General features: G+C 40.6%; 1 protein-coding gene across 2 annotated transcripts; it reads left to right on the top strand.

Moving 5' to 3' along the window:
• Positions 1–3,149: 3,149 nt before the first annotated feature.
• Positions 3,150–20,132, top strand: LOC127657127 (protein NDNF-like). Of its 2 annotated transcripts, XM_052145784.1 has the most exons (4): positions 3,150–3,533; positions 8,287–8,484; positions 16,589–16,713; positions 17,983–20,132. In XM_052145784.1, the coding sequence occupies exons 2-4, from the start codon at positions 8,324–8,326 to the stop codon at positions 19,431–19,433; spliced, it is 1,737 nt and encodes a 578-aa protein (XP_052001744.1). In that variant the 5' UTR covers positions 3,150–3,533; positions 8,287–8,323; the 3' UTR covers positions 19,434–20,132. The 2 variants fall into 2 exon arrangements, with proteins under 2 accessions (XP_052001744.1, XP_052001745.1); XM_052145785.1 differs by lacking the exons at positions 3,150–3,533; positions 8,287–8,484 and adding an exon at positions 10,269–10,287.
• The last annotated feature ends 1,030 nt before the right edge of the window (positions 20,133–21,162 follow it).

The raw sequence follows: 21,162 nt of genomic DNA, 5'->3' as shown, positions 1-21,162 counted from the left end.
GCTTGGCCGGCGGCGGAATAGGCGCGGCCAACACAGGCGGAAGTAGTTCTGCAGGCCTGCTGGCTTAGACCGGCAAAGGTGTGCTGCTACCGAATCCTCGAATTCGAGAAGTAGCCCTTCTCGGCGGCGCCGTCCACTGAAGCGAGAGGTGGAGACGTGGGATCGAATCCTGGCCGAGAGAGGCGCGTTCCACGATTTAGAGAGCTCGCCGTGGAGTTCCGGCCGCGGGCGCCGCGCGGTGACGGCTTTGAAGAAAGCAGCCGTCGAGTCTGTTGGGAGCCTGCTCAGGGGGCGGTGACCACTCGAGCCCGAGGCGGTCGACGGCCTGTGTGAGGAGGCGTATCAGTTCCCCTTCGACTCCGGCGCGGGTCCTGCTGGATTCCTGGGCCGATGAGGAGGCTTGTGACCACTCCTCGCTGTCCGAAGCCATGATGGAACAGCAGCCCTTGTCCTCCGCCTTGCTCTCCGAGGTGGCAGCAGTGCGGCCGCTCGGCGGCAACTGCGCGGCGCCGGGGCGGGAGGGTGAACGCGATGCTCGAGGGAGAGGCTCCAGCAAGACAGTCGCTTCTAAACCCGGTTCCGGCAGCCTTTGGGAGCGGCGCTCTTCTGGCGCGGCGAAACAGAAGGCGGCTGGCGGCTTCGGTCCTGAGCGCTCGAGTCGAGCCCGCAAGGTCGACATCGGAAGCTCCTCGCAGAGGTCGCATCCGCCGTCAGCGGCGGCGAGCTCTGCATGCCCCAGTCCCAGGCAGAGAGCGCAGATGATGTGGCGGTCTCCGGCGCTGAGAGGGGTGCGGCATGAACCGCAGGTGCGAGGCATCTTTAAAAAGACGCTCGTGCTCTTTTGTGAAGTTCACTGAGGAACTAGTTTGCTTTAAAAAGGATACGTCGCCGGATGGCGTAGCTCGCAGGATGGCTGAAGGTGGCGGCGGCCGGCTTCTTCGAGCGCTGTCCAAGCTTGCTTGATGCCCCTCGCAGTTTCAGAGATGCGAAGAGCTTCGCTGAAGAGATGAAAATCAGGGTTCCAGCCTACGAACTGCTCTTATATGCACCCTAGCCATGCCCATTCTGGCGGGCTTTGGGACAGTGAGCGCGCGGGCGCCTCTTATTGGGCGCGAGTTCACGCAAGTTCGTCTATAGGCTGCAGCAGTTGCCGCAGAGCAACCAATGAGCTCGCTAGCTAGCCCGCTCAAGGTCTGCAGTTGCTGCACTGCGTTGACAAATGATACAAAATTAAGGATAATTTTTTGGCTTCAATATCTCAGAAAAGATGAATCTTTCCCGTAGCGTAAGCTAGCTTACGCAATACGAGAGAACTTCTCGTAAGAGAACAGCTTAGCTTGCAGTCTCTCTCTGTGTTGGCCTTTGTGTCAAGGGACAATTAATTGATGTAATACAGAAAGTAGGATACCTTGGAGACGAGATGCCTGTGTCACGTGAATGAGTCAGGAGTTTTAGATTCTGAACAACACCTGTAGCAGCTTGGCTTCTATGGAAATAATTACAGCTTCTTTCTATCAAATTTTGTAGGGCCCAAATGGAGGTGGGCATGTGGATATTGAAAGGACAATTTAATGAGCAGGACTGATGCAAATAATGCCAATATTACCAAAAAGGCAAACGATATATGTGCTCTACTAAGTGCTAGCATTAAAATGAAACAGCAAGTTGGGGCCAAAGGTGACCTGGAATTGAAATGGCAAAGATGAAACTAGGGAGGCATAAGACAAATTCGTTGGATGAAGAGGCCATCCCTCAAAGAGTTAAGGGGAGCAGAAACTATATAAAAATGCATGATTTTGAAGTGTAATTTCAGATGCTCCATGGATCAGCTTGGCTTTGTTATGTTTTTAATAAAGTCTTATCATATGGCATCGATACCCAAGGCTTTGAGGATGAGTCTTTACATTAGAGGCAAAGGTTCCATGACACTAGTGGCTTGGATGCAGCATAATTTAAAATCAATATTTTTCAGTTTCAGATGCCATTGTAAAAATGTTGTATTCATAGTCAGCCACAATTTCTTTAATCAATGAGTGAACATGTCAAATAACAGGACAGTTACTGAGATAAAGTATTCAGCTGGTGATTCTAGCATGGCAGCCCCCATGTGGGGATCCTCTCCGTGTAGAATAAAACATATTTTATAAGGTTACTGATATGACTGTAGTCTTCATGTTAATGTGAACATTCATGATTTCCTACATACATTGACAAATTCATGTATTTAGGAGTTTTAGGAGTTAAACTTTTTGAATGAGGAAACATTTCTGAGTGCACCTTTAAGAAAATTATATTGACGTTATTGGAACAAAACAGGTCAAGTATACACTCCTTACATCAAATGCCTTTTCAGTTACTTTATCTGTTGTCTCAAAAAGACTACTTTAGTTTAAAATATTTACATCTTTTTATATCAGTGTAACTTGAGGCAAATCAAAGATCAACACAAGTTTTTTACCACAGAAAAATAAACTTTTTTAGGGCAATCGGTTTCCATAAAATGTTTAAGTTCAATGAACTTGTACTAGCTTACAGTGTAAAACAAATGTATTTGTATTTGTGGAAATTAACCAAGATTTGTAAATGCTGTAAAAGTGTTGTTCGTTTTTAGTTCATGTTAACGCCTGTGTTAATAAATGAAAAATGATCTTTGGGTTTAGTGTAGGTCCCCTAATGTAATTAACACATCCAAATGTAATATTCAGCAAACATACGCACACACACACACACACACACGTTGGTGCAGCTAACCTTATGAGGACTCCATAGACATAATGATATTTATACTGAACAAACTATAGATTCTATCCACTAACACGACCCCTAACCCTAAATCTAACCCTCACAAAAAACTTTCAAAATTTTTTAGTTTTCCAAAAAACATAGTTTAGTATGTTTTTAAGCTATTTGAATTATAGGGACACTAGAAATGTACTCATAAATCACATTTATAGCATAATACCCTTGTAATTACCAGTTTGTAACCTAAAAAAATGTCCTCGTAAACCACCCAAACCACCCCCCCCACACACACACACACACACACACATACACACGTCTCCTGCCCAATTCTCTTTGCATTTACTCTACAGAGACACACACAGAGACACACACCCCTCTTAACAAGAGACCTCCCAGTCTTCTACATGCAATGACAGCTCTCACTTTTCTCCATCCTTTTCTCCATCATCCATCTATTCTTCCTCTATCTCACACACAGACAACACACACTCCACATGCGCATATGTCTGTTTGATTAGCGCCTCGGTTATCAGACTGCACCGATCTGGGTCGGGGGAGAGGTGAGAGAAAAGGAGAGGAAACGAGAGAAGAGAGAGAGAATAAGAGAGAAAGAGGAGAGGAGAAGGGTGGGAGGGCCTTCCTTTTTTTCTTTCTTTCACTCTGTCCTCTAGCAGGACAGGGGAGTTCTGTGACTCTGAACAAGTGGAGGAGACATCAGATCCTTTACTTCTACACTTCTGCATCTCTTCTGCTTTCTTTCTACAGAGGAGAAGTCCTAAACGCTGACAAAGGTAAGGATATACGACTGCGTGTTTGCGTATCTGTGATTACATGTCAGTAGAGATTCTATAAGATACTACAAGAGTGGCAGATGAATAGCAGGTCATTCAGTCAGCAGTATGGTAGACATTTCTTTCTGTTTTTTCACATTACTTTATTATGGGACTGCTATCATCCTCTCTCTCTCTCTCTCTCTCTCTCTCTCTCTCTCTCTCTCTCTCTCTCTCTCTCAGTCTGTATTGCTGTTATTCTCCATCTGGCTGTGTCTCTCTATTACCCCTGTCTGTTTGACCACGAAATAGCCCATAAGTACAGCAGCGAGATGCTCTGTGGTTTGGGACGGGGGTACAGTTTCAGGAAAATACGGAACAGGGCTGAGAAACACCTCTAATAGTACTGATAAAACTCAAACTAAATCAAAATAATAGAAAAGGCTACAATAAAGGTGTAATTTAGATTGATTTCTGAAATTTTTAATCTTGGGTTTCCATGTTTGTCCTTTTGTTTAAAGAACATCATAAGAGTAAAAAGAAATTAACATCAGTGGAACCTTCCCATTCCACAAAAGGTTCTGTGTAGTGGAAACAAAATTATTTAGATTATAAAAAGGTTCTTAAAAAATTGTTCTTCTATGGCATTGCTGCAAGAACACCCCTCCCCTCCCTTTTAAAGACTATATCATAATCATATTATATTAGGTTATATTATATAATTACAGCATTTTGTAAACATGTTGACATCACAATGCTTTGGCAGTGTTGTAACTTAACAGGTATGATGGTATAGGTCTCGGCAATAGGACGATGTTATCGGATATCGACAATGTCTTACAAAGATCCTGATGCCGATTGCGACACTCAAAAACAGACGATGATCTATAATTTTGGGAAATGGCAAAATCATTGATCCGGAAAGTCGCCAAATACTGTATATTAAACAGTGGCCAGGGTGCGAAACTAGCACCCGCCAAATGCAACAAGGCTGAATCCAGTTCGCGAGCTCCTTGTCCAAATGTATTTCATGCGAGGGTAATTTTGCTCATCTACTCGCAACAGGCGGGCGACCTGTAAGACGTTTCCGAGTGACTCATGACAAGAAATGCTGTTAGTCACGAAGACACACGCTTGAAGAAACATACTTTATTATATGTTTAGTCATAAAGTAATATGAGACACATTCACCTTGAACCTAAAATGTTATTTAATTAAATTTTCTTTTGGCAGAATTAAACGTATTACCAAAATGCAATACAAACACAAATTCAATAAGAACACACATTTGGCAGCATTGTTCTGGGAACACAAGGGAATTTTTTAAGCTTATTTATTTTGATTATTGTCTTTACATTTATAATTGTCTTTAGTTCTTAATCTCTAAAAGCTATTAGTAATTTTCCACCTGTTGTCATTGATGGATGCTTGCATGATGGCAAATGGAGCTGTTGGAGGTGGTAAATATTTGGATTTGGGGAATAAAATTTTTTGAGCACTACGTTATTTTATTGCTTTTTTTGTTTGTTTGTTTAAAGTGCACTTTGAATTTAGAAATGTCTTTAGAAATTACATTTAAAAGGCAAAATCAACAAAGCAAAATAATTCACCGACCCTCGGCAGGGGGGTTGACGATGTATGTCGCAATATTTATTAAGGCGATCATCACAAAAATATTTTTTACATATCGCCCATTCCTATGATGGTACTGCTTCTCTGAGCTGAAATTTAGAGAGTGTGAGTGAGACAGAACAGAAAAGTAAGACAAGAAATTAACATTCATAGACTTGTTGAAGTCGATCTTGTATTAGATCTTGTAAACTACATGACTACAATCATTTCTGGTCTGTCCTCACCACTCTTTCTTTCTATAATCTCCATCAATCTTTCACTAAACCCCTTTTCTCCTTGTTTGAGCACCATCTCTCTCTCTCTCTCTCTCTCTCTCTCTCTCTGTTTACCCCCCTACGGCCCATATCTTTACATGCGTTCTCAGTTTCCATTCTGTACCATTCAAGTTTGCAGTTCTTTTCTGTCTTTCCTTCTTTCTTTTCCACCTCTCCCTTTTTTCTCTTTCTCTCTTTATATCTGGCTCCCCTGGGAGTAGTCAGGACCCCTGCAAAGAGCATGTGTCACATGACACCACAGCCACCAACGCCATCAACAAGCTCTCGAACAGATTGAGAGAAAGTGTGTACAGTAACACAAGCTTGCTGGACACAGTAAACACAGAGATTGAGCAGTAAAGAGAGAAATAAAATGGGTGTGATTTTATTTCTTGATTTAGTGACCATATGGATGGGTGAATCTCACAAAAATATGTCTATGACATATTTCATGCCAAAATCACAAGGAAAAAAATAAGAAATTGTATTTTGCATTAAAAATAATGAAAGTTGATTATTTCTTTTCATTATTTTCATGACAATTAAGCATATTTTCCTTTAAAGGAATATTCTGGATTCAGTTAACCTCAGTCGACAGCACTTGATTATTTTCAAGTCGTTTCTTCTTTTCTTTAAAAAAAAAAACAAAAAAGCAAAAATCGAGGTTACAGTGAGGTACATTGTTTATGTCTTGTGGCTATACTTTATAAATGGTTATTATTTTAACGTTTACGGATTGGCCCCATTCACTTACTCTCGGTAACCCATATTTTGGCCTGTTTTAAAGAAAGGGAGGGACAAGGCGAAACTTAACTTGTATTGAACACAGAATATTCTGTTAAAGTGTCTGGATGTTTTACTTTAGAGTTTTTTGTACTAAAATGAATAAAGGTTTGATTGCCATAAATCTATATATACTTTCTTGTTTCTTTCTTTCAATTTTGGGGTGAAATATGATCCAGACATGCAGTTTTCCAGAGATTCACATAGATGCTTTATCACCAGCCATCAAGCTTTTTTTACTGCATCCTTTCTCTCCATTCCTCTCCATTTATATGCATGTGTCAATTTAGTCTTGCATTTTTCCTCTACAGTTCTTTCCATCCCTTCCTCCTCCTGTCTCTCTCTCTCTCTCTCACCTCCTACGCCCATGTTCGGATCCTCCTTACATCACTCATCTCTCCTTTTCTCCCCATCTGATCCTCTTTTTCTCACCTTCACTGTTTTTTTTCACATTTCTTAATCTTTCACGTCTTCATCTTGGACCTTTTCCTTCACTCTCTCTTCACACTTTCCTTGCATCTTTTCCACCCCCTGCTACTTCATCCTCCATCCCTATCTTCTGTTTCTAATGAGGGTCTGTTGAGCAGTCATAATCAGAGCAGACATTGGGTGTGAAAGAGCGCCTGTCATCTGATCTACAGTGCAACGTTTCCTGAGCGACAACCATGCGTGTTGTTATGGGGCCACTTTTCAGCACGACGGCTTTGATCACTGCCTCTCTCTCCCCGGGGATGTGAACTCACATCACTGGGCTCATCAGCTGCAAATAAACACTGCGAGAACATCTGAGAGCTCCAAACTTCCTCAACTCCCCACAACAGCCGCTCTGCTCCGTGTTTGGATTAGCTCCAGGTGCAGTTTAGGTCGGTTTTGTTCTTTTTTCGAAACGTTTTTAAAAACACCAAGCAGCCTGCCATTCGTACATAATGAGAGGAGACAGATTCAACAACAGAGAAAATAAAGAACTTTCTATTTCAGCGCATATGCAATTTGAATTTGCCTGTTATAAATAAAGTCATATTCAAATGAGAGTGTTTGCAATGCATTACTGAGGTACTCGAGACTGTTCTCGTCTCTCAGCGTGAGCATTCTGTGTGGAGTGTCAAAGCAGAGAGCACTGAAAGATCCCTGAGTGTTCATGGATAGCAAATTTTCTTTGCTCATATAAATAATTCTCTCTGAATAAAAGCAAATGTTTCCTGCTATCAATGAATCATCAGCTGGGATGAGGCTAACTTTCTCTCCTGCATTTTTTCTCCCGTCATCTCCACACCAGCCTCTATCTCTCCCTTCTTGCCCTCACAACAGATGGAGTGTGGGAATCAACTAATTGACTGATAGATCTTTTCTTCACTTGTCAGCCATAATGAATAACCTTTGTGCGGTATGTCAGTAGAAACACACAAGCCAGTTTGTCAGCACCTTGGGAGATAAATAACAACACTGTCATCTATCACCACATCAGCACAGAGTGCATATCTTAAGTTAAACACTTCAGGCTTGACAAATCACTTCAAAGTTGAATTTTTGACAGGTTTGTAAGATTTTAATCTTAATTTAAGCAGTTTGCAGTTTTATCTTCAACTCTAACATCAAGGATGTTTTAAATATGAATTTACTCTTTGTAAAACATGATAAAATCTAAATTTTGCTGAATTGTCAGCTCTTTTTAAACTTCCCGATGTCCTCATTTGTCATGCAGCTTTCATAAGATGCAGTTTTGCACATTTTTAATCCAAAATGGATGGTGATAGGACTGACTGACAAGATAAATCAGAGCTTTTCACTACAGTGCACTTATGACAGGGAGAACTGACCACAGGAGCTGCATAAAATTACATTTGTATACTTTATGTGTGTATACTTTATGTGTGTGCTTTTTAGATGTCAGTGTAAATCTGGACCAAATGTGGGTTTTAATGGTATAGTTTTCAGAGTTATAAATAATTTAAAAATAAACTTTATTTTCTATTCCCATTCTTTGATCATGTCACCCTTGTGGTTTTCAGTCAGAAATATTCTATATCTATCAAGAGACGAAAACCATTCATACAGTATACTCACATATTTTTTCATGTTTTAAAATGTCATTCTCTGTTTTCCAGACAAGTGTAGGTGAGTGGCCATTTGTGCTGAATAAAGATGACTCTCTATTTGTGCTTCTGCCTGGCCATGGCCCTCTTTTCTGGTCCCGGTGCCATCCTTGCCCTCGCACCTGAAAATGAAGTTCCATTACACCCCACAACATGGCTTGGTGAGAACAAGGTCACACCAGTACATCTGCCTAAAGGACGCACTCGCAGGTAAAAGACACACACACACATCTCAGGGAGAAAAAAATGTATATTATTAAAGGCAATTTCTGTGCTACTGGTGGCAACAAACAGAATTACAAAAATAAAGTATGCTTTCAAAATAACTTTGTCAACACCCTTGGACTCATCAGGTCCTTTTGCACTGAATAAATAGGCCATATTAAATGAAAAGTAATAAACATTTAACACCGGATAGAAAGCTTGGCAGAGGAATGATGTCATCCGATAACATCGTCAGATTGAACGGCAGCTGGGTGTGCGGGGGATCCAGCACATGAGGTAGGATGGTTCTTCTGATAAACAGTAAGCGTAACAATACATATTCAGAGTATTTTATGAATTTATCTGGAGCTCGACAGTAATGAGCTAACTTTTGTGGCAATACCTTCAAGAAGCAACTTCGGCAAGTCTGACATCTCCAAAAACCTCCAAAATTCCCTCAAAGTCCTCCACCTTGTAAATGAGATGCCAGTGTATATGTCAGTTCTCTGTATCTTCGAATTTGCCGAAGCTTAATTTATTTAACCCTAGACACATTTGTCATGGATGTTCATATTCTCCTGGTTGAACACTTTACTACAAGTAGCCACACCCCAAACTCAGGCTATAGGTTGAGCTTGAAAGGGATGGGTGGAGCTGAGCAGGCTGCTCAAAATATAAACATCAATGTTTTGATAAAGCCTGGGTGGCTCAGTATTTATACTTTTTGGGGAGGTAAACTCACAAATGGCTTACTTATATTTGTCAATGAACAATAAACTGGGATAGTAGAAAATATTTTGACATCAAAAAAAGTTACACACTTCACCTTTAAATAAAAGAAAAAATAAGACATTAAATCTGGTAATGCAGACATGAAAGAAACTGACCAGTTAGAGGCAGGCACAACTAAAGTAAGTCAAGTGGACCAATCACAGGAAAGCACAAACAGGACAGTGCAAACAAAATGAAAAGGTTTGGATTGGGTGTGTTTTGCAGCTTCTATCCATACTGGAGTTGTGACTAGTGAGTAGACAGGAAGAGTTTAAAGCAACATTCTAGACCTCCAGAGAGATTACTAATACTGCAGTATCACTTAGCAGGGAATAGACTCATCCAAAAATCACAGGAAACTAATAGCTGTCCTCTAGGGGATTCTTCCTCAACAATGGATTAAACACAGTCCATGGGAACATAGAGAATAGGTATTATGTAAGAGATAGATCTACTCTGTCTAATAGTGTTGAGTTCATTGATATCATCCTAAACCCCTCTATTACAATTGTTTATGTTTATGTGGCATTCCTGTTATTATTTTGGTGAGCTCCACATGACAGAGTTGTTTTGGAGTCAGCTAAAAAAACGCCCTGACAAGGATAGGATGCTGTAAGAGTATAAGGATGGGCAAGGAGGAGGCGGGAACTGGCTGAACAGAACATAAACTTAGACATATTTGAACTTAAAACAAACATAACAAACACAGACTCATATGCAATGCGCCCATGTGCATCTCTCTCTCTCGAACCGGTGTCTCCGGCTGCCCCTTTTCTCGCTCTCCCACTTATCAGCTGATTCAGCCCCGGCCACGCGGAGAGAGGGAAAGGGCGAGTGGAGACACAGAAAAAGAGAGAGAAGAACTTGCTCGCTGGCTCCCGGACGTGCTGTCGCCCGGTCCTCAACCGCTCCTCCGCCCTCTGGTGGACGCCAGCTCGCTCCTCCCCCGGCGGATAGCAGCGAGTCCTCTGGCCACTGGCTGATTGAACCGCTCCTCCCCTTCTCAGCAGACGGCTGCAGTTCCTCCGGATGGCAGTGGTGAGTACTCCGCGACAGCAAATCCCTCCTTCCTCCCAGGTTTCGGCACCACTAACAGTAGAAGAATGGGCAAGGAGGAGGCAGGAACCGGCTGAACAGTCAACTTAAACTTTAATGATATAAATGAACTTAAAACAAGCATAAACAAACACAGATACACATGCAACGCGGCCACATGCATCTCTCTCTCTCTCTCTCTCTCTCTCGAACCGGCGTCTCTGGCTGCCCCTTATCTCGCTCTCCTGCTGATCAGCTGATTCAGCACAAGCCTTGCTCCATCATGGCCCTGCCATGCCCTCCTCCTCTTCACAGATACTAAAACTACAATTTTAGCTTGTTTGGTTAACAAGGAGACATTTCAAATTGAGTCTTTACAGTTTTGAGAAAAACAGACCAAAGATATTGATGACTAATCTAGCACTCACTCATTTTGTCCAATAAAATTCACTCTGGAATGAGAATGTTATGCATTTTGCAGGAGCTTTTATCCAAAGCTAATTATAGTGCAGATATTACAGGGACAATCCCCCTTGAGCAACCTGTAGTTAAGTGCCTTGCTCATGGACACATTGGTGGTGGCTGTGGTGGTCGAACCGGCAACCTTCTGCTTACTAGTTCTATGCTTTAGCCCACTACACTACCATCACTCCATTCAAAATCAGCTGCCACCAACTAGCAATTGCAAGTAGCAAATCATGGAAATCATGCTTGGAGAGAGATTTCATGGGGTCTTAAGGGATGGGTAATTTCTCTCCTTATCGAATTGATTCTTGTTAATGGCCTTAAAATCACGCCACACATTTCCCGGTTTCCTCTATATAAAACTCATTGGATTCAAGCAGCGAAAATTTCAGCTTTCTTTTTCCATTAGCAACATTAGCCAGTGAGAATCACACAATGAGAACTGCTTCCTCACCCATAACAGGGGTGGTATCAGGCTTCAGTCTGAGTGCGAGAAAGAGAAAAAGGGAGAAAGAGAAAAAAGAACACAGCGAGTTTGTATATGCAGGCGTCTCTCATGCACAGCCACAGGGCAGGAGAACCCAATCATAAATCAAATTAATTTATCAATTACAAGATTGTTACTCTATCATCCACAGAAAAATCGAACTTAAAACACATTAAAAGGGTGAAGGGCAGACACTCCTGAAAAGAAAGAGGTAAAAGCCAGCACTAGTTGTACACTGCCAATAATCCCTCAAACTAAAACTAGCACCCCTTCCTTTCTGTCATCAAGGTCAAAGTTAAACCAGATTACCAGAAGAATTAAATCAATATTATGATAATGAGCTGTCGGTGAGCCAGTGGCATGCAAATAAGAAATCAAAATTACATTAAACAAATGCTGAGTCTTAAATCTGATGTTGGGATTTTTCCATAGAAATAATATAGTATAATGAGAAGCTGTTGAAGGTGCAGAACAGATCTCAAAGACCACTGACGGAAGGCAGCCAAACAAGCAGGGTTTCAAGGTCAGAGGAAGTGGCGGTTGCCAAATGGCTGGTGTTACCAGAATGCACCAAGGGAGGTTCACCAGATTCCGCCCAGTGTGATGTTATTCGCAGAGGGGGAGTGTATGTATTTCCTGTCTGTGCAGAGTATGCTATAGTGATGGTGCACCTGGCATCATCTGTGATCTGTAAACATTAGGGTTTGTGGAGATGCATATCTAAACAGCAGTGATGGATCGATAGAAGCTTATCAGAGATAAGTCAATCTAGAGACATTGCCTTTGTTTCCCCACTCCTTCATTAGCAGAACTACCTGTGCAAAAATCAGCAACCAAGTAGTCCCACATGACTCTTTATTTAAAGTAATAAAGTAAAGGTAATATCATAATTTTTTTATTATTGTACATTTCCCTGAGGTCCACTTACAGTACAATGTTTACATAATTGTTTTTTCAAATTTTTTTTACTTCTTCTAGACCATTAAAATTAAACAAGCCGTTTTTGTTGCTGTGCTTTGAAGACTTCTAAATAAACACCCTCTTTGCATATGAAATGAGTAACCATGATATGCTTACACATGGGTATGGGATGAGATTGCTGTTATAGTTTGCATTGATGGATTCTTCAAAAACAGCCTCTTTGCAAAGCCTGCATTACATTTTAACCAATTCATAAAACAATCTGCACTGGAATATGCCACACAAACTGTTGAAGTCAGACTGAAATGAGCAGGGATATTGTTAAATAAACTTCATGCATTCCTTGGAATGTGTGAATCCTCTATAATACTTTCCTTGTTATTACCTCACTGTGACAGAATGAGCGGTTTTTGCACAATAGTATCAACACATGGTATTTTTGAACTAGGGAGAAAGTTTTCAGGTCAGAAAGTTATGTTTTCATAATACAAAATTTCTTATTTAAAAATAAATTAATTAAGAAAGAAAACTTGATTTGTTATGTTACGAGCCCTTTAATTGTTAAAAACCCAAGCTGCAGTGTCAGGAGATCATTAACCTTTTAACGAGTAGGGTCTTAATTCTTCTGCAGTGCCCCATGGAGTGAGTTATTTTTGCACGTGACACTGCACAGCCGTTAGAGTGTAGGCGAGTATTTTTTTTATAATTTCTTTTTATTCTTGTCATAAAAACTGCAAATTCGTTATGTCTGCTGTACTGTTTCTGTTTTATTTATTTTGTTTTTATAGCTGTAAAAAAATTATTAACAAATAATATCAGCAGTCAGGTTTGCCTATATGCACTGTTTGACATCTCAGAAATTGTGTGTGTGTGTGTGTGTGTGTGTGTGTGTGTGTGTGTGTGTGTGTGTGTGTGTGTGTGTGTGTGTGTGTGTGTGTGAGCGTGTATTTATCACAACTATACCAGGGACTACATATAAGGCACTTGAAGACCCATATATGCATAAGGATAGTAAAACCTGAAATTTTTGACCTTGTGGGGACATTTTGCCGGTTCCCATGAGGAAAACAGCTTATAAATCATACTAAATTATGTTTTTTGAAAATGTAAAAATGCAGAAAGTTTTCTGTGAGGGTTAGGTTTAGGGGTAGGGTTAGGTTTAGGGGATAGAATATAAAGTTTGTACAGTATAAAAACCATTATGTCTATGGAAAGTCCCCATAAAACATGGAAACCAAACATGTGTGTGTGTGTGTGTGTGTGTGTGTGTGTGTGTGTGTGTGTGTGTGTGTGTGTGTGCGTGTGTGAGCGTGTATTTATCACTTTGTGGGTACCAAATGTCCCCATAAGGATAGTAAAACCCGAAATTTTTGACCTTGTGGGGACATTTTGTCGGTCCCCATGAGGAAAACAGCTTATAAATCATACTAAATTATGTTTTTTGAAAATGTAAAAATGCAGAATGTTTTCTGTGAGGGTTAGGTTTAGGGGTAGGGTTAAGTTTAGGGGATAGAATATAAAGTTTGTACAGTATAAAAACCATTATGTCTATGGAAAGTCCCCATAAAACATGGAAACACAACATGTGTGTGTGTGTGTGTGTGTGTGTGTGTGTGTGTGTGTGTGTGTGTGTGTGTGTGTGTGTCAAGCACTAAAGACTTGGCTGCGTACATCGGATAATCATGCTCGATCAGCATGATTTCTCTGTGAGTATGCAAGTTTTAAACTGTTATCGTGGAGCTTTTGTTATAGCTTGGCTGTCTGTTTCAGAAAACAATTGTATTATGGGCCTGAAAAAACAGTGTGAGTTGCTGTTTGTAAGAATGAAAACTACATCTGCACCTAATCTGCAGATGTGGCTGTGTGCATGGGAAGATCATGTTTAGATATGATGGTTGTGCATTTACAAAGCTGCAAACTGTTATCGTGGTACTTTGGTGACAAGTTGGCTGATTGTTACATAAAATAAACATATTTTGTGCTTAAAAAGACTCTTTAGTAGCTGTTTTTTTGATGAATGGCAATCCCTACTAATGTAAACCAACATGACAGCACACATCAGAGGAAGATTGCGTTTGTTGAATTGACTGTGCGTATAAGAGCTGTAAACTTTTAATCATGGTACTTTAGTGATAAGTTGGATGTATGTATATAAAATAAACTGATTATGTGGTTTAACAGACTGTATGAGTAACTGTTTGAGCAAATAGAATAACAGACGCTTGACCAGCAGCCGGTGTCGGCACGAAAGAATCTGGCAGCTTCTAGCGTAACTGGCTGTTGCAGTAACACATATGTGTGACGCTACTCTGCGGTGCCCAGTTATTAACAGTCTTTTTTTGGGGGGGGATCATAATATGATCATAATATGCATAACTATATACTATTTATTACAAACAGGTGTACATTAAAAAAAAAAAAAAGTATTGTGTGTGTTGGTAAAGAATAAATATGCATTTTTAGTCCAATGTTATATAACAAAGAGAGATAAGATACTATTCTTCTTTTAAACGGCTTACTCACAAGTAATACTGGATTTAGAGAGTGACAAAGCAGCAGACCCAAAAGGGCAACTATACCAGGGACTACATATAAGGCACTTGAAGACCCATAAATGCATGCGACTTCAAAATATATTGAAATGTCTCAAAAACAGAAGAAAGTAACCAGATGGCTTCCTGACTCACTGGATGGTATCGCTGTCAGATTCAGAAGTGGAACGGGAATAATTCTTTCATAATGTCTCAGAAAGCAGTAATAAAGGAGCAGTCAGTTACTTCAAAAGGACCCATTTAATACTATCATGCTGTAATTATACTATAGAGAGGAGATTGGGCATGAACCGTGTGGGAGCTTTATTCAAAGAGTTCAGGACAACTGGGCAAACAGGATACAGTCTTTAGAATGATTCATAAGTTTAACATATGCATGTCCAAAGGATATTCTCAAAGGTCAACTCATGATAGCTAAGTATTCGCTGGCTAGTATAAACATCTCCTTGGTTTAGAACAGAACTCAGGACGTATCGCTGGTAAGAATACAATTTCTTCAGAAGCAGTGATAACAAAAATCTCAAATGAGAAATGAAACTCAAACTGAAATGCACACTCAGGCTTGGTATAAACTCAGTCTCTTTGCCCACAACTGAAATGGAGAAGCGAACATAACATGTTTCTCAATGCAGAACTACTACATGCATTGTAGAAAATGCATGTAGATGTTCCAAAATATAACTCTGAAGTAGCGGAGTGAATATTGTAAGAAAATTTAGAAATAACAGTCAGGAATCAAACAAGGAAAGTCTCTTTTTCAATAGAAACAGCACTTGTAGAAAACACTTATATGAAGTCCAATCTGAGACACAAACAACATCCAGGAAAACATAAGATGAAGAGTCCTGCCATGAGTGCACAGAGAGTAAGTATTACAACATTCAAGGCCAGACAAAGACTGATTGTCAGTGCTGTGTTTTCAAAGCACACCAAACGCTCTAAGGAGCATCTGATGTGGCTCTTTAATGCTCTGGGAAGGAGCGCAGGCAAACAAGGTAGAGTAAGACTAAATTTTTCCAAATTAAGCAAGCAATACAAAAGCCCCGACATGAAGTGGATTGATATAGTAGAAAGATATAGAGAGAGAGAAAATTACCCCTCAAAAAAGTCAGTTAGAAGCTTTCTCTTCACGACTACGAGTGGAGGTTTAGCTAAAGTTAGCTTCACCGGAGCGGTGCCAAGCAAGCAGTCGTTTCAAGGATGTCATGTGCTTAACGGTCTTTAGATGTGGGGTGGGGCGTTTACATTTTAAAGAGACATGATAACTAGCCTATAAACAAACTTCATATAAATGATTGTAAATAATTAATTCACGAAATTTACTGTATCCACGGCATGAATTTAATTAGATTTAGCATTATTATTTTTTATAAAAATATAAGTATCTATAGGACCCCTCTAAGTCTGTTTTGTACTTAATGCCTTATGGGGGTTTCCGGATCCCTCCAGCCCCCCTTCAATTCGAGCACTGGTTACACTGGTATAGTTAACCCAACAATTAAAATTCTGTCATCATTTACTGATCCCTCATGATGTTCCAAGCCCATATGACTTTCTTGTTTTCTCTGGAAAATAAAAGGAGCTATTTGGCAGAATGTTACCATTTACTCATTAAATGGAAAATAGATGCAATGAAAGTGTTCGGTAACTGAGGCTTAAATACTGCTTAACATAATTTATTTTTGTGTTCCACGGAATAAAGAACATGAGTTTGGAAATTCATGAGGGTGAGAAAATAATGAATAATGAATTTAAATTTTTGGATGAACTATCCCTTTAATTTATGGAACTGCATTTGATAGTTCTTATGAACAATTAGAGAAAAACTTATCTGTGAAGCCTTGAAATGTCTAATACATTCATACCCTCTGTGTTTCAGACTTTATTTCACATTAAAGAAGAGAGCCGATTTGATGTCTGTTACTGTGAGCCCCTGCGCAGTGCCCATCGAATGGAGCTTGGCTGTTCGGACCCTAAAGGATAAACCCCCTAAGAAACCACACTGTGAGTTTGTGTGTGTATGTACACTTTTTAATTGGATGTTGTCTGTTTTAAGGTCTATTTGTGTATGCATACAAACACATACTGTAGTTGTGTGTATGTGTGTTCGGGGAGTCTGGGCACAGACCTTAGCAGGGCTAACAGACAACTCAGGGGTTTTGTATCCAAAGGCCGGAAGGTTACATGCCTCCAGAGACTCTAATGAAGAAACGAAGCAGTCGCTCGAGGCTCACTGATTTAATTAGCAGGTGTAAAACTGCTGTTGTGCTGCTTTAGGGCTTCTGTGGCCAGTAGATTCTCCTCTTATCTAGCTCCAAATCTCCAGGCTGTTTCCCTGATAGAGCAAAAGAAAAAGAGAAATAAACTGAAACAAAGAAACACAACACATACAAGCACATTCTAGAGGAATATGCAATAGAGCCTGTTTCGAATGATAATAAAAACTGTTTAAGGTCATAAATACATTTAATGAATAAATGTTTTATTTTGACATTTGTAATTCATGCAAAATGCTGAATAAATAAATACTGTACATTTAAAACAAATTTACTGCAAAATGCATAGACAACTATCTCTAATAGGCAAATACTTGGTTTGGTGTAGTTTGTGTATGTATTATGCATCATAAAAGGATTGTTCACCCATAAATGAAAATCCCTCATGTTGGTGACTGTGGAACACAAAAGGCAGAATGTTTGAGACTGGCAGCCTCAGTCACTTTCATTGTATGGAAAAAAGATACAAATTGAGTGGTGACTGTAGCTGTCAGTCCCTAATATTCTGTGTTCCACAAAGAAAGGAAATCACATGGGCTTGAAACAACATGAGGGTGAGTAAATTATGGATAATCTAATTTTTTGGGGGCCAACTATACCAATACAATTCTGATGACTTGATTTTCTCTTACTGTTGTTTGGTGTTTTATGGCGACTGCATTTTCTGCACTCCGCTTTCATAATCATGCGCATGTTCTGAAACGAAGTGTAAGTCTAGCAAGCAAAGCAGCATTATAAAGTCATAAAATGACATATAAATAATTTAGACTGTGAACTCAGGGGTCCCCATCTACACCTTTAAATTATTCACTTTGATAACCAAATGTTCTCTCTAAAAGTGTGCCAACAAAAGTAATGATGGTTTGCATGAAAAACAGGGTTGTATGTGTGTGCGTATGCTGCCCAAATGTGTTTCAGGCCATCTTTTGACTAGAGCTGTCTGTTAAAGAATCTTGATCTTGAAACAGACATCTTTTGAAATGCTTCTTTTCTGCAGGGAGCTCAAAAAAGAGCATGCCTGAGGTTTGGTGGAGAGGATCTGCAAGAGAAGTCAGGATTTACTCTTACACCGGCAATGATGTAGACACCTACACCGGTCCCGTCTATGCACCAGCATCCATCTACATCCTGCGGCTGAAATCAAATGAGCAGAACACCAAGGTGTCTGCGTACATCCATGAAGGCCCTGGTCCCTCAGGTGCTTTCCCAGAGCTGCCATCTGACCCTAAAGTACACATTCTGGGGGTGGGCATGACCAGTGTCACTTTGAGCTGGTCTCCGAGTTCATCTGTTGTTGTTAAAGATGGTCACCATGGTAGTCTGCCATATCATGAATACTGTGTCTTAGTTAACCACAAACATAACTACCAAAGTCTTTGCGCTGCTCGTGAGGGGATCAGAAAGGAGAGACAGAACGTACAGAAAAGAGAGAGGAGAGAAAAACCAGGCAAAGAGATTGTGTGGGCAACACTTAAAGACTGGTGGTGGCAGCAGCCAGATGCCCTTGAGGATCATGCATCCTCTTTGTGGGACAACCCTGAGGATCCTGGATGTGTGTGCAGGGATGTAGAAAGTGTGTGCACGGTATCAGACCTGCTTCCAGAGACACAATACTACTTTGATGTGTTTGTGGTGGACAGGGTTAATGGCACAAATGCAGCTTACACTGGCACCTTTGCCCGCACACACAAGGAGGCTCGGCAAGCCGTCACATCCTTACGAGAGGGTCAAGTCAAATGGGTCACCCTGAGTGGGGATGCAAGCAGTCAAAAGGGGGAGCAGTTGTTCCGGTTTAAGCCTCGTGGGTGGCAACAGAATGGACTTCTCACCCTGCACACCTGCAATGGCACTAGTAAAGTCAAGGTCACCATTTCCAGTAAAGGACAGGTTCTGTCTTCTGAGGAGGTGGGACACCAGCTGGCCCAGATATGGTTGCATGGTGGCCCATCATACCGCCTCCAGATTCAGGCATTGGTTCAAAGCTCTTCCTCATCTTCAATCTCTAAAGGTGATTCAAACAAGTCCAAATTCTGTCTCAAAATGCAAGCATCATCAGCTTACCACCGCCGAGCAGCACCAGTGTTTCCTGCCACTCTGCAAATTAAGTCTTTTAACAAGCTGCGTACCTGCAACTCCATTACGATTGCCTGGATGGGGACAGAAGAGCGAAGTCTCTATTGTGTTTATCGGAGGCAGATCCCACCTGATGCAAAAGACATCAGACACAGCTCTACGGACCGCTGCCTCGACCCAGAGGCCCGACCAGCCAATGAGAGAGTCCTCTGTAAGTATTTCCAAGAGCTTAACCCACGTCGGGCAGTCACAACAGCTGTAATTGGTGGATTAGATCCAGGGGTGGTATATGTGTTTGACGTCTATCTTATGAGACGCTGGGGACTTCCAATTAAGTACCACAGCAAGATGGTGAGAACCAGGAATGAATGTTAAGTGAACATGGGGGACATCTCAAAAAACATCTCACTCTTGAGGAGGACTCAATTAAGAGACATTAAGCCACAGGGAAGCCATGATAAGGCCAGAGAGGAAACTGTTGGGGCCAAGATCTGGTGCAGTGGAGGTCAGATGTGACCACTGACATATAAACACACTAAAGGAAGTCTACATTCTCATTCAGATCACTGAGACATATGCCAAAACTCATAAACACAGATACCAAGAGAGGTGAGATCCAGCTCACATCAGCAAAGACTTTACTGTACAATGTTGCTGTACTAATGTTTGTGTTGTTGTTGATGTCTGTGATTCTGTCTCTGTTGTTAATTATACAGTATTGAGTGTCTGAATAACAGACAATCTCCCTCATCTCTAACACAAAAGAAGACTGTGCCAAAATATGCAAGAAAAACAGCCAGGGGGGTTGAGGACCAGCACTAAGCAGAGCTGTGTTTCAGATCTCTCAATCTGCCACCAGTATCAGAGAAAGTCAAAGAGAGTGAAGGAGGGGTGGGTAAAAGAGAGATGGAGAGCAAGGGAAAAAGAGGGGGAGCGAAAGAGTTGTGTGAAGTCAGTGTGTGTTGATTATGCTCTGCTAAAGCATGCAGCAGGGAAAAACAAGTTACCATTTTGCTTCATTGTCTTTGATGTGATTGTTGCGATGCGCTTTAGTGCACAAATAAAAACCCAGTTACCAACCAGACGTTAAAATTATCTGAAGTCAAGCTTTGACTTTGATCAAGGGTGATGGCTGCAAAATTCCTTTAAAAAATATATTTATAATTTTCATAGCCCTTATTAAGATATTATTTAATTTTGACACAAATGGCAACGAGGGTGTGATGAATACATGTACTGTCCGATTGTTCCGCTTATGACACATTTGTATTTTTCCCAAACTATTTTAAGAAGACAAAAAACTCCAGAAAACACAAGCTTTGAAAGATAGATGTAATCTAGGACATTTAGGCCTACAGTTAATGTCACTGAAAAGACTGCAAGCCTATCCCTTACAGCCTCGTTATCATTCCTTTCAAATATGAAATAAGGCGCTACACTGAATAATGGTCCATTCAAATAATGCCGGAATGATCATATTTACGAGTTAAGTGCACATGAATGCCACATTAAAGTCAGAAATACAAGTGGGAAACTTTGGATTTCTATGAGCCCTGACTTTCCGAGTTTTGGGCGTGATGATTTTATCGTGCGTTCAAGTCCTCTTGGGAATTTCTTACTTACGATGTCTGAAATTCTAAATACGATGTGATGTACGTTCAAGTGATTATAGCTGGAAAGTACAAACCCATTTTGTGATTTCATTTTTATTTGTTTTTATATTAGTGAAGGCAGGAAGCTTTTTTTTATCACCAATGCAACAAAGTTCAAGAGCAAAGCCACGCATTAGGTGTATAATGAATGCGTTCTCTACCTATTTTGTCATTTTTGCGTGGCCTCATATAATGATGGGAAATGTATTTGTTGCAAACGCTTGCCGTGCATTAACCAGCTAAATCTAGTCTTATTTTCTAGCAAGTTGTATCGTTATTCTCCATTAACAGTACAAAAAAATGCATACAAACTAAACAACACAGTCAAAATCCTCATGTAAAACTGAATTATTACCAATAATAATTTCCTTCCGCCATGTTTCTAATATTGACACGCCCACAAATCGGGAAGTCGGGCTCAAAGAAAATCCCGATTAATCTCATAATTACGA

This window comes from Xyrauchen texanus, chromosome 16, assembly GCF_025860055.1.
Source record: "Xyrauchen texanus isolate HMW12.3.18 chromosome 16, RBS_HiC_50CHRs, whole genome shotgun sequence".
In the NCBI taxonomy this organism is placed as follows: Eukaryota; Metazoa; Chordata; class Actinopteri; order Cypriniformes; family Catostomidae; genus Xyrauchen; species Xyrauchen texanus.
The sequence above is the reverse complement of the archived record's forward strand: the minus strand, read 5'-3'. Positions and strand labels throughout refer to the sequence as shown.

What these genes read in the sequence shown, in the direction of transcription:
- LOC127657127 (XM_052145784.1), top strand. Translation starts at nt 8,324, where the DNA reads ATGACTCTCTATTTGTGCTTCTGCCTGGCCATGGCCCTCTTTTCTGGT. An exon ending in CCTAAAGGACGCACTCGCAG is followed by an intron (nt 8,485 to 16,588) that starts GTAAAAGACACA and finishes TCTGTGTTTCAG; the next exon opens with ACTTTATTTCACATTAAAGA. An exon ending in ACCCCCTAAGAAACCACACT is followed by an intron (nt 16,714 to 17,982) that starts GTGAGTTTGTGT and finishes TCTTTTCTGCAG; the next exon opens with GGAGCTCAAAAAAGAGCATG.